Genomic DNA, 14,152 nt, shown 5'->3' on the forward strand with positions numbered 1-14,152 from the left:
GATATTGGGCAAATACTTTAAAACTACTTAATTATATTGAGAAAATTAAAGGAAAAATGCTTCAAAGAACTGCAAACATGGCGAGTGAACAAATAGGCAGCCTGAACAGATATGGAAAATATTAAAAAGTAACTGATGCATTCACTTGATGGGCTTAACACAAGGGTAGAGAGAGTAGAATAAAGTGCCAGTAACTAGAAGTTAGAGCAGTAACAATTATCTAATCAAACGAGGGCACAGTCATCAATGTATAGAACCAAAAGAGCTCAGCAAACACCAAGCAGGCCAAATACAAAGATGAGGTGTATGAGACCTAATGAGGAAAGACATAAAAAAAGAAGTTTCCTTATGAATAACAGCATTTACACAACTTTCATACATTTGGATATATTTTAGTATTTGAGGCTTTTACTTTATATAATAATCATTCATTCATGTAACACATACTTCCATAGTTTTTAGAGGAAAAAAATAAAGCAAATTAAATAAATTACAGGCTTTAATCGTGAAGAAAAAAGCTGGCTGGTTAACTTCAGCTCCAACTGAAGATTAGGAGCACCACTCACAGGTAACAATTGCTATTTTTAAGCTTTGCTAACCAAAGGCAGAGTCTAATAATCTTTTATATGAAACTGATACTACTCACAATATCTAATTCCATTAAATCAATAATTTAAACAACAGGATCTATCACAAAGTTGGTTCGAACAATGGATATGTAACCATAATGAAATTCTAAAGTAAAAGTGTATCCCAGAAAAGGTATATGTAGCCTATTCAATCTGTTTTATTTTCATGATAAATCAAGCACCTTGCTTTAAAAATTTTAGGACAGAGCCCTGGCTGGTGTAACTCAGTGGACTGAGCGCAGGCCTGCGAACCACACAATCGCGGTTCAATTCCCAGTCAGGGCACATGCCTGGGTTGCAGGCCAGTTCCCTACAGGCCAGTTCCCAGCAGGGGATGCATGAAAGACAACCATACATTGATGTTTCTCTCCCTCTCTCCTTCCCCTCTCCCCCTCTAAAGAGAAATAAATAAAATCTTAAAAAAAAAAGGACAAAAAAAGCAATACTATGATTAAACAAAAAAACCTTTTTTAAAATGTACAAGTAACATGTAAAAATGTGAATTCAATTATTTTACATTACTTTTTTTAAAATTTTTACAATGTAAACATTTTAAATATTTTATTTTATTTTTTTAAAGATTTTATTTATCTTTAGAAGGGAAGGGAAGGAGAGAGGGAGAGAAACATCAATGTATGGTTGCCTTTCATGCGTCCCCTGCTGGGAATTGGCCTGCAGGGAACTGGTCTGCAACCCAGGCATGTGCCCTGACTGGGAATCGAACCGCGATTGTCTGGTTCGCAGGCTCGTGCTCAATCCACTGAGCTACACCAGCCAGGGCTATTTTACATTACTTTTAATACATAAAAGAATTAATATTTTACCAGAACAGACTAAAATGAAATTTTAGCATTAAGTTGCCATAGAGATGTTTTTATTTGACTCATCTCTTAACTCCAAAGAGTACTACTGTATAAAAGACTTGTGTTTATGGTATAAAAATCCTTTTTGCAGGGAGGGGATGAAGTGGGGGGGGGTAAATATTGGTGGGTAGTAAAGAATTAGGAAAAACACAATTATCAGGTGTTGACCTGAAATTTGTATTAAAAAAAAGAAAAAGACAAAGAAGAGACAGGCACTGAAGTTAAAGTAGTTCTCCCCAGCCATTCTTTCCCTTGGAATAACTTCCAATGCTTTATATCTATAAACTCTACTGAAAAGGCCCTGGCTGGTGTGGCTCAGTGCATTGAATGCCAGCCTGTGAATCAAAGTGTCGCTGGTTCAATTGCCACCCAGGGCACATACCTGGGTGTGCAGGCCAGGTCCCCCGTTGGGGATATACAAGAGGGAACCACACACTGATGTTTCTCTCCCTCTCTCTCCCCCTCCCCCTCTCTAAATATAAACCAAATCTTAAAAAAAAAACCACCCTCTACTAAAGAGTTTTTGTGATAGTAGCCTTTTCCCAATTCAAACAGAAATTTAGGTCAGTGGACAGTATTTTCTCAATTTTAAGTTATTCCTCCTTATTTCCACTACTTACCAAAACTGGTTCTAATCTCTAGGCTAGCATTAAATGTATTGACATAGCAACATATAACTGCACAATGCCCAAAATGCCAAGGCTTCCAGTTATGTGCCTGATGACTTCCTTTTCTGAAGTAACCTGTGTAATTCAGATCACTCTAACAAGTCTAGTTGCTCCAAAAGAACATCAGGAGGGTACTGCGATACAGCAAGACTTAATCTGTCAAATCCACAAAAGGAAAGCACCTTTAGAGTCTCAATTATTCCCAGATCCATGAAAGGGATAGTTACATTTTACTTAATCATTTGAAAATAAGGTGTAGACACCATGAGACTTCATCTATAAATATTTCATCATGTAAATACTTCTTCTCCACAACCACAACACTCAAGAAAAGTATACTAATTCTCTAATATCATGTAATAACATTCCATATTCAAATTTCCTCAACTATCTCTAAAAATACCCTTTACAACCCAGTGGATCAACTACTGTGATCTTGAACTCAAACTCACTCTCTGGATTAAGAAAAAGCCCAAGCCCCCCTGGTGAATTTGAAAATCTATTGCCCCTTGAAGACTAACTATGACATTCTTCATAACCACAAATCCTCTGCTAGCTTTATTTTCTGAAATTTGTAGTAATGCCACAGAAGGTTTCTCTTCATAGTTCAAATACAAAATTAAAATACCAAAGATACTGTCTCAAACAACATAGCTCCATTGACAAAAAGAACTGTTTAAAACAAGATGAACTTATAAAAAGTGTTACTTAACCCAGAGACTCCATGAGTCCAACCTATAGTTTTAGAAATCCTCCTCATTGTGGGGTGTTCACAACCACCTACTACAACTAAGGCAAAAATAAAAAAGTAAGTCTCCCACCTGGACTGCCTGTGTCACACCAGAGTCTGGCTGAAATCCCACATTCATGTGGGTAAGTTACTTAATTTGCTGTCTTACTTCCCCCTTCTCTGTAGAACAGGTATGACATGGGCACCTAAATCACAGTGGCTGTTTTAAAGACTTGTGCATGTGCACTTATGCACACAAGCACTTAAAGATATATGTATACGTATGTACCTGAAGTGCACAAAAAATACCCAATAACTGATGTTATTATTGTTATTATAATGCTAGGCACATAAGTTTAAAATGTCTCATTTTCTTCAGCCCACCGCATATATTCACTATATATTAACAATTAATTAAAAACATTGGACAAAACTATAATCCATACACTTAGAAAACTGCAAGGTCCTTCACCACTTCAATCAAAATAATATCCCTGTTCTACAATTTATTATATGTAAAACTTTAGAAGATAGAAACAGCCTTTCTATGATTTACCAGTTTCTAGGGAATAAAACTTGTTCCCACAGGAAAACATTTAAAACAAACATCTCCTTCAGAAAAGCAGTACCTCTCCCATCACACCAGGGATTCCTCCACGGGACACAGATCAGGGATGAAGATTAGAAAAGCAGAAATCAGTGATCATACCCAAACCTCCAAAACAGCTCATATATATGCATATATCCATTTATACATGTAAATGTATACATACACATTTATACATATACACACACATATAATATGGATATAATTTTTTAACTGGCCTTAGGAGAAAACACACATATTTTGACTGTGGGCAGTAATGCACCACATACCTTGGATTAAATTTTGCTTCTTCCATCATTTTTTTGAAATCTTCTTTGGCTTGCATAATTTTATTTTTCTTTTCCCTGCGTTCTTCCTCCGCCCTGGTCTTTACATACTGATCAAATACCTGTCACAAAAACAAACCAATTTGACAAGTTAGTCATTCATATAGGTAATTTAACTACCAAATTATGGAATCTATAAAAAATGCTAACTTATTATCTCTACCCAATCTATAATAAGAAAAATATAGGTAACTCCATTATATACAGATTACCTATAGCAAGTCTCACTTTAAAGTTCCAGTTGATAGTATTATAAAATCATACGACCTTCTGCTTAGGCTTCCAGAATAGAAAAAAGTTAAAAGCCTCTCTAACTTTTATTTTTCCTGATTACATATTGAATACATGTTTTTTAAATTTCAAGCAATTTAGAAATGTCTAAGAGAAATCACAATCCTATCAAATCCCTTATAGAAAAAAACATTAACAGTATGGAATCTATATTTAATTTTATTTCTCTGCTTCTCTTAAAGACATAATTTTCACCAAAATAACCATGCTTTACATCTATTTTTCTCCACTTAATTTTCTTTTATTTATTGAGCAGAAGGGGAAGTAGGGGGAAAAGACGGGTTCTTTGTTATACCCATCTGTACATTCATTGGTTGATTCTTGTATGTGCCCTGACCAGGGATCAAACCAGCAACCTAGGCATATCGGGATGATGTTCTGACCAAATCAGCTACCGGGCAGTGGTTTCACACTTAATAATTCATAGTCAAAGATAACTGAATATACACATCTATTTCTTGCCTTCTACAAACACTAATAAAATGATGGTAGAGGGATTGTTTTTTAAGTCATAACAAGAACAAGGAAATGCAAAGAGAAACAGTAACTCTGGAAGATGAAAAGCATATGGACAAGTGGTAAAGGATTTGGCAGACATGAGAAAGCTGGCCCTAAACCAGCAGTGAAGGAAACAAAGGAATTAATGAAAAACAAATTGTTTCTCTTAGCAGTCCATCACCTTAACCACTGGGCTACCTCTTCCCGACCCTTACAAATTGTTTCTCTTAAAGACCAAGAATTTATAAAGTACCCAGTTTTATTAAAATCACTGGGTAATTGCTCTAAAAAAATAAAAGAGAGGGAGGGAGGGAACTCAATTTTTTTTTTAATTGAAGAACTCTCAACAGCTCAGGGATTGGTGGCACGCACAGAGGTGAGAACGGGGAATTGCTACAATAAGGCTATTTAGGAAGCAGTTCAATCACTAGATCCCCTTTGCCAAGTTTATGTACCTGGGGGCATTGCCACTCCTGAACTTCATTAGTAAAAGGCCAGTAAGTGTTTATTCTCTACAGCAAGTATTGGCAAATCATGGTCTGCTGGCCTCCACTGGCCTGCTGCCTGTTTTTATACAGACCAAGAACAGCTTTGACATTTTTAAGGGGTTGCTTGATAGAGAAATAGAAAATTTCATTATATGAAACCCAAATTTCAGTGTCCATAAAGGTTTATGTGAACATGGTAGTGTTCATTCCTTTACATACATCTATGGGTACAGTTACACAATTGTGAAAGAGATCACAGGAGGGACATGAATTAGGAATGAAGCATACAAAGCTGAGAACATAGGGAACTAGGGAAACATTTACATATTCAATACATATTACGACACAGCTCCTTAGCTTATAACCGAAGCAGCAAGAACTGTCACTCCAGCCAGATGACCAGAAGAAGTTCTTATCCAGAAATCTGACCAGCCTAAAAATTACTTGTTCCTGGGGATCCTTAACGAACCCTAGAGCAGGAATTCTCAACCTCAACATTTTTGACATTTTGGGTGGGATAGTGTTTAGCAGCACCCCTTCTGCTACCATAAGCAAACTGCCCCTGGCTGAGAATAAAGCTACTCTACAATAAAGCCCCAATCATAAGACGACAGCTAGATGGTAAGATTTAAAACTTCAGTGCTTCATTCCTAATCTTGAGCGGTCAGGGTCGATAGTCTTCTAAGGCAACTCTCCATCTTGAAAAAATAGAGACCAAAACAGAAAAACTTTGGTGGAAACAAACACTATGTAGGAAAATGAAATTTTTTAAAAAGAAGGCAAAAAATCAAAAGCTATCTCATAGAATTAAGATAGTGAAACCATAAAACAAGAACACTCAACAAACAACTCCTAGAAACTAAAACATGACAGAATTAGAAAATCTAATTGAAGGGTTAGATAATAAAGGTGAAAAATCATCCACGAAGTTTAAACAATATGCTGAGGTAAAAAAAGAAATGGTAAGAAACTTTGAGGGCCAGCCCAGAAGGGCAAAATCTGTCCCAGAATGAAAAAAATAAAAGTTAGAAGTAAATCAAAAAAGTAATGCAAGAAAATCTCCCAAATTTAAGAGACTGTGTTTCCACATTCAAAGAGCCAGCATATGTGCAGTACAATAGGCCTTTCCACTGAAGTACATAATCGCCATGAAATTTCAGAACACTAAGGACTAAGGAAAGATCCTACAGGCTTAATAAACAAACAGGTACGTACACACACACACAAATGTCAAAGCACCACCAAAACCAGAAGCAGAACAATGGCTTCAAAATCCTGAAGGATATTTCCAACCCAGTCAAGCAATTTCAAATTAGGATACAATAAACACGTTTTTTAAGTATGTAAGCCTCAACTATTTATTTCCTATGCATGTTTCTCAAGAAGCTACCATAGGACTGAAACACATCAAAAAGGAGTAAACCAAGAAAGAAAAGACTTACGATGCAGGAACAGGTAAACTCTTTCATATCCTCTTAAAAAACAAACCCAGAGAGATGAAAGAAATTCCCCCAAGATAATGGTAAAATGCTGTCATCCTCAAAAATGACAGCTGTATATCAGGTGCAGAGGGAAACCAGTCCAGACTGAAGTAAGTCAGAAGACTGTGAAACATCTTCAGGAAGATAAAACTGGAGCAAAACGCTTAATATTTCTCCTATCTTAGAGAATTATTTGGTTCTCTAAGTATGTACATATGTATATCTTTGGAAAAGACAAAAAATGTTTTCTTTAAAATACCGTCGGCACCTTTCCAGGTCAGTCTACATGTACCCACCTATCTTGAACAGCTTTACAGAAATGTCTGTAATTATCTCACCAGTCCCCTGCCCCAGGCACAGGTCATTTTCAGTATCTTCTAAATACAGCACTGCAGGAAATCATTAAGTATTTGCATGCTGATGGGAGAGGGAGAATTGTTTCCCCTTTCTCTCTCCTTTCTCAGTATATACTTTCCCACTTATAAAAAAGTATTAAAAAGTTTCACTTGAGAAACTGGAGAAAACTTCATATCTCACACCAAAGTTAGGAATCATTCTTTGAGAAGAATATCACATAGAAAACCAGGAGTTCCTCCAAGGAACAGAACCTTCAAGTTCCTCCTAATTATTTGTTCATTCTTCCCAAAACACTTGACTTTATGTTCTCTATTTTAAGCAGTTATCTTCTTATAACACTAACTTATGAACAAGATGTTATAAAAGTTTTAAAAACGATTCCTAGTTCATTTCACTTTAGTATACAAATACTAAAGAGCTATATACTGTTTAATCCTTCAAGGAATGCAGCCCCTGGGGTGCTGGTAATATTCCATTTTTTTCCTTTTTCTTACAGCCATTTTACTGAAGTATAACTGACCTACAAAAAGCTATACGTATTTAACTTGATGAGTTTGGAAGTAAATACACATCTGTAAAACCATCACCACAAGCTGTGACATAAACATTCGCATCACCTCCAAAAGGTTCCTCCTGCCCTTTTTATTATTGTGTTTGACAAGAACACTTAACATAAGATCTATGCTCTCAGCAAAATTTTTAGTATACAAAACACTATTGTCAACTATAGGCAATATGCTGTACAGATCTCTAGAACTTAGTAATCTTTTATGACTATATTTCCTGAGCCTGGTAATTAACTACATAGTATGCTCACTTTGTGAAAATTACCCTCATGATTTTCCAAGTTTTCTATATGTATATTTTTCTTCACAATATAAGTTTATATAATATGGGTGTGATACTGTGATATAAGAAAAAAACAAAATAGATTTGGTCTCTCTGAGCTCCTGACCAGTGCTCCTAAAAAGTCTTATAATTTTCTAAGCAATCTGGCTTTTGTCCTGTTCCTGAAATAAAGGAGAAAAAATAGTCCTTCATTATTCGTAAGGAACCCCTTTCTAGCACAGCTAAGTTTATGTCAATGAAGTGATTTTGGGGAAAGCCTTTAGATAACCACAGCACAGGGGCTGGTATTGACCATTCAGAGGGACGGAACCTTCAGTCCACTCTCAACATGCAGGAAGCAGGGAGGGGCTAGAGACTGAACTTAACAATGGCCAATGATGTAATCAATTATGCCTATGTAATGAAGCCTCCATTAAAGTCCTAACCAAAGACATGCAGAGCATTCCTGACCTCCTGATAATGAACACATCCACATGCTGGGAGCAGGGCATGCCTCAACTCCACACAGACAGACTTTGTCCTTTGTATCTCATCATCTGCCGTTCATCTTGTATCCTTATGATATCCTTTATTGTAAAATAACCCAGTAAACAAAAGGAAACATTTCCCTGAGTTCTCATAGCAAATTAACTAACCTGAAGAGAGGGTCATGGGAACCCCGGAAACACAACTGAGTTAAACTGTGTGGGTAAGTTGGGGGCCTATGATTTGTGACTAGCGTCTGAAATGGGTGTACTCTTAAGAGGACTGAGCCTCTAATCTGTAAGGCCTGATGCCTACTTCTGGTAACCTGTCGGAAATTAATGGCAGGACACCCAGCTAGTGTTTGGAGAACTGGTTGGTATGGGGAAAAATGTACACACTGTTGTCTGAGTATTCAGTGTACAGAGGAATAGTTTTCCCTTTTCAACAGATCTCCATTATTTAATTTTCACATCAATGTAATCCAATTTATAATTTGACACCACTTAGGTAAACAGTGGCCTAGATGAACAGCTGACAATCATGAGTAATTACTGGTATATTGGTAATGTATTACCATACTGCAACATTCTCAATCTTAAAGAGGTCTGAATAATGTATACTATGTGAAAACACTTATTTTAATTTTTGAAATGTTAGCATAACTTCTCCCTAAATCAGAGCTTAACATCCTGCATGGAAATGGCCTGGTTATTTTGAAAAATGCCACGCATTTTGATTTGTTTGAACAAATAAAAATATTTCTGATCCCTTAAGTAACCTTTTATCAAAAACAATAAGAAAAATCAGAAGTTAAAATTTATGGTAACAATTGTATAAAACACATCTTTTACTATGATGTGTTGGTATTTATATATACTCTACAGATAACTAAAAAGACTGAGAGATGTAATTTTACATTGAGGTATTTTAAATGAAAATTCAGTTTTTTAAAATCAAAGCACAAATTTCAGATATGAACTTATCATGTGCAAATACATAATCGTGTACTCAGTTGTCTTCTCCTTGATTTTATACTCCCAAGAAAATACTTCACAAAATATTGAAAAATATATGTATTAAACCCAAATGTTACGTTCTCCTTTCTCTCACTTCTTACACTCAAGTTATACAGTAATAAAAAACTTCTACTTGAAAGCCATGATAACCTTTGAGTAGAGTTTTTATTTCAAATAGAGCAATGCTTAACACTTTTTTAAAGTGTAACTCTAGTAAGGAGGTAACACTATCAGCTTATAAAATGTTTCCAAACCTGCCCTGGCTGGTGCAACTCAGTGGGTTGAGCACAGGCCTGCAAACCAAAAGATCCTGAGAACTGAAAGGTCTTTGGTTCAATTCTCAGTCAGGGCACATGCTTGAGTTGCGGGCCAGGTTCCCAGCTGGGGTTTACAAGAGGCAACCAATCGATGTTTCTCTCACACATCAATCTTTCTTCCCCTTTTCCCTCCCTTCCCCTCTCTCTACAAAAAAAAATTAAAATCTCCAAAACATTCCCAAATTTCAGAAGGATTTTAGTTCTCAATATTCACTTGTAATGTCACTCAGTCAGAAACTGTCATACTCAGTGCCATAAATATTCTTAAGTGAAATCATAAAAATTTTAAAGTCTTTAATATTTAGGTTAAGCACTGTTCTGGGAATTAGACTTAGAGCAATGCATAAGACAAAGTTCCTCCTCTCACAAAATTTACATTCTATAGAAGGAAAAGACATAATTTTAGACAATGAGAGCTATGAATGCTATGAAGATAGTAAAGAAGGCAAAGAGACAGGTTGACCCAAAGGCATCCGAGCACCTGAATGACAGACTTGCTGTGCAAACAAACACCCCAGAGAGAAAACATTCTAGGCAGAGGGAACAGCAAGTACCAGAATGTGCCTGAGTGCCTTGTGCAAGGCATATCAAGGCCAGTTGGCTAGGATAGATAAATTTAAGAAAAGGGTTTCAAAATGTACGCAGGCATAAGTGTATGTAAAATCTTATAAGCCATACAGAGAGTTTCATTTTGTCCTTACAAAATGGAAATACTGCACAGATTTTAAGCAAAGGAACACTGCCTAAACTTGTCACTTAAACTTCAAAATCAGTCTAGCTGCTGTGTGGAAAAAGAACTTGACTATGGAGGAGCAAAACCAGAAGGCAGCAGGTAGAGCAACTGGGGGCTCCACAGGTGATAACAGCTGATCATGGTGGCTTGAGTTAGAGTGTTTGTGGGAAACAGTGAAGGGGTTGGATTTAGAAACGTTTTTAGAGGGAGATTTGCTGACAGACTTGAAATGTACCTTTGCGACAAGTAAGGAATTAAGGTTGATTTACAGGTTTTGATAGGGCCATCGACTCAGGTGATAATGAGACCATCACACACAAATCAATTGTGGTTTTTTCTTCTTTAAATACTGTGCTTGAAATGCAATGATGAAAAGATATTTGGAAAGCCACGTCTTTCTGTTATAAGTACTAAAATACTGTAAGTACTAAAATACATGTCTGGCATACTGTAGATTTCCTCTTTTCATAAAAAGTCTCAATTAGGCCTACATGCAAAATAATACAAACTGTGTACAGAATTATTCCAACCACTAAATTACAAACATGGAAGATGGACACTACTATTACCAAATGAAATCTTGTAGCTCAACAGCTCTGTAGCAAGTGACTCAACATACCATTTTTTTTACAGAGACCAGTGGAGAGGCAAAACAGGTAATTCAATAATTATATAAGTTGGAAGTGTGCAATGCTTTAGAGGAAGAAGCAATCACCACGAGATGATATGTGTTAGTGAATCATCATAAGAATAAATGGCAAAAAAGCAACTCTAGCTCAGCAGAGACCCTGAAGCACCCATCATTTCTCTAAGCTTAGGGTGAAAAGACATTTTAGGAGATGCCACTCAGATATCGAACTTTGTGTATGTAGTGTGTGAGAGACATAACATGCCTTGAGTCTTTTCTATCTACCGCGCACACACACACACACACACCAGAAAGGCTGGTGTGTTCAATGTTCAAACCAGTGTTCAATGCTGGTCCTATCTACTAGGTAGAATTTTAAGTAGTTTTCTTTCCCTTTTTACTCATCTATATTTTCCTATTTTTTCCACCCCAAATTGGCATCATTTTCAAATTAGTAAATGCACTTGAGATGAATTTTCAACCAACCCCTTGAAACCTTCTTAGATATAATCTCAGTGTGTACAAGGCATAAAGATAAAATGTTCATGAGGCAAGAGCTATGTACACATGCGCAAACATGTCCACGCACTTCTGCAGCAGAAATGTCCACACAGAGGAAGGATGGCTGTGTAATATATGACTGTGTTTTTTAAGGCACCATGTTAGGAAAACGAAAACACAATTTATACTGGCAAATGACACACATTTCTTACATAATATTATTTTCCTTTTACCTGTTTTCTCTCTTTAGGGTTAAGAAGTAAGTACCGAGGATCAAAAACTATCTTGTGCAACTCCTTCTCCCATGTTGAAAACGCAGACACCTTTAAAATAAAAAATGCATTGCCCTTCATAATTAAGTTGGTTCTAAAAACATAAAGGTCATATCATTTTGCTTGAAATCTATAGGACATCTGCTTTAAAAGAAGACATAATAAAAACCATCCTGAAGTTCCATCACTAATAAATGACAAGCAGTGGGAGGTGAGCAACAGCAAATTTCCACACTAATTGGCTCTGAACATTTCTATATTGTGTAGAAATAACCCACAGTAATTACTCATTAAAATAACCACTACTGTGTGACATTTCAAAAACCATTACATCAGAAAAAGCCTTGAAGATTTGTATTTTGATTTTCCATGCTTGCTCCAATCTTGTGAACAATGTTGTGATTTAAAACTGAACAATTTTACTTATTCAAATGAGTCTGTGAATATAACCAAAAGAAACCCCTTCTCAACTAAGCTTCATTAATAAGATCATAAAGTATCAGTTCTCCTTTAACCAGAAGTCATTCTTAAGATATTAAAGGAAGAATCATATATACCTTACCTACTCCAAGTACGCCATCATTCTGCAATGTTAATATTCGTCTTACATTACTCACCAAAATTTAATGACCCAATAAATGTTAATGTTATTTGTACTTAAAAGGATAGTAAACGGCACTAAGTTAAACATGATAAAATTAGCCAAGACAAAGGCTGCCTGAAAAGATAAAGTCATTTGATAGGCTTCCCTTACCTCCCCCCCACAGCATGAGCACTAACCTTAGATTTGACCTTTTAGCAAGACATATTTATATTACTTATACAAAACAGAAATATCTCCCCCAAAGATTGTTTTCTGACCCCTCTCTCTAGCAGCATGTCCTTGAACTGCTTCATTCGGGCCTCCAGAGGGACAATGGCCCTTTCTCGGGCAGCTTTAATTTCAGCTTCCATTGCAGCTTCTTTGTCTGAATCAATGTCTTTATTATCATCTCGCCTATAAAAAATAAAATATAAGGCATCAACTGACAAAATATTAATTAGAAATCTTACTAAAATCTTAAATGGAATATTCAAGATTCACTACTGAGCAGCATGTTTTTGGCAAAAACAAATTATATTGATGGTATCAAATGAACTCTAAGGAATAAGCAACTTTCAGTTTATAATAATAGTTATGATAAGCTTCTAATGATGTTACAATGGCTACACTGTACGAAAAAATACATACTTTTACTCTCCCTGACACTAGATAGCACAAAATGAACTACCTTACTTAAAAAAAACAAAAAAACTTATCTCACATTGCAGTAGAACTCTGTGTTAGAATTAAATAGCACAGAATATAATTTTTAGTTCTTGAAATAATATAGAAAAAACAGTATTGTCCAAAATGTTTTATATTATAAACACACAGACTATTTTAAAACTCTAATAAAAAAATTGGTATAAGTCTTAGTCATCTAAAATATTTATTGTGGAAGTAAAATGAAAATATCTGCAAATTTGGCCAAGTGGATGGATATGTGCAATATACACCTTACCTACCTGACATTTTTTTTTTACTCACTTTCTGGGTGGTAAGTTGAGAGTTAAGTTGAAGAACAGGTCCCAGAGAGCAACATAGGCCCCGAAGTAGTTAGGTGGAATTAGAACTGTTCATCAGTGGCTAAAACTACTTGTTCCTCCAAAAACACACCTCAGGGCTAGAGGCAACCCTGCTGCTGTGTGGTACTCCAGTGAGATTATGAACATGAAATTGAGTACCCTCTCAAACATCTACACTATGAAGAAGGCCCATTTATGTGAATAATCAAAAAAATTTAATCCAATAACAGTTTGTGTTTGAGCAGATCCTCCTTCTTAAATCTGATCTGCTAAGTATAAAAACAAAAGTGGTTCATATTATTTTCATAAACTTAAGGGAATTAGGAACACAGAACATTACAAAATTCAAAAGTGAAGTCCAGGAAATTTAAATGAAACTAAGGCCAACTGACAATTATGGTGAGAGATAATTAACAATTTAGGGAATAAAAATAAAACAAAAATAAAGAACAGAAGACATAATCCATGACCTGCAGGAACTTAGCGAGATAGTCTGTGACCTAAGATATGCAACAAAACAAACAGGTAAAAGCAATTTGCCAAACAATATACCCTCTTATAATAATTTATTTAAGAACTATTTAAATAGAATTAAGAGACATCCAAGAAGTATAAATAATAAAAGACAAATAACCTTTATAGAATTATACTAAATAAAAATGCCACAAGACAAACTACCAGTATCTATCTCAATAAACGAAATAAAGAAAAACTAAGCCAGGAAAAATAGGCTTTTAGCTTTGTACCTAAATAGAGAAGCTCGGGCAATCCACATAAAGGACTTCTTTGACATTCTCCTGATAAAAGCAGTTAAAAACCTTATAG

General features: G+C 35.7%; 1 protein-coding gene across 5 annotated transcripts in view; it reads right to left on the reverse strand.

Moving 5' to 3' along the window:
- TCERG1 (transcription elongation regulator 1) overlaps window positions 1-14,152 on the reverse strand; it is a 62,240-nt gene that overhangs the window by 13,265 nt on the left and 34,823 nt on the right. For 3 of the 5 annotated variants that reach the window (XR_005084967.2, XM_037163336.2, XM_037163334.2), the window contains 4 exons: window positions 14,074-14,124; window positions 12,581-12,716; window positions 11,681-11,770; window positions 3,767-3,885 (listed from right to left, as the gene is read on the reverse strand). Coding sequence is in view for 4 of the 5 variants with exons in the window: in XM_037163336.2 (XP_037019231.2) it covers window positions 3,767-3,885; window positions 11,681-11,770; window positions 12,581-12,716; window positions 14,074-14,124 (396 nt within the window). In the remaining variant the exon portion in view is untranslated. The remainder of the gene's footprint in view (window positions 1-3,766; window positions 3,886-11,680; window positions 11,771-12,580; window positions 12,717-14,073; window positions 14,125-14,152) is intronic. The other 2 variants (XM_037163337.2, XM_037163335.2) reach the window with 1 other exon arrangement.

This window comes from Artibeus jamaicensis, unplaced genomic scaffold, assembly GCF_021234435.1.
Source record: "Artibeus jamaicensis isolate MK-2021 breed Jamaican fruit bat unplaced genomic scaffold, CSHL_Jam_final contig_456, whole genome shotgun sequence".
NCBI classification, from domain to species: domain Eukaryota; kingdom Metazoa; phylum Chordata; class Mammalia; order Chiroptera; family Phyllostomidae; genus Artibeus; species Artibeus jamaicensis.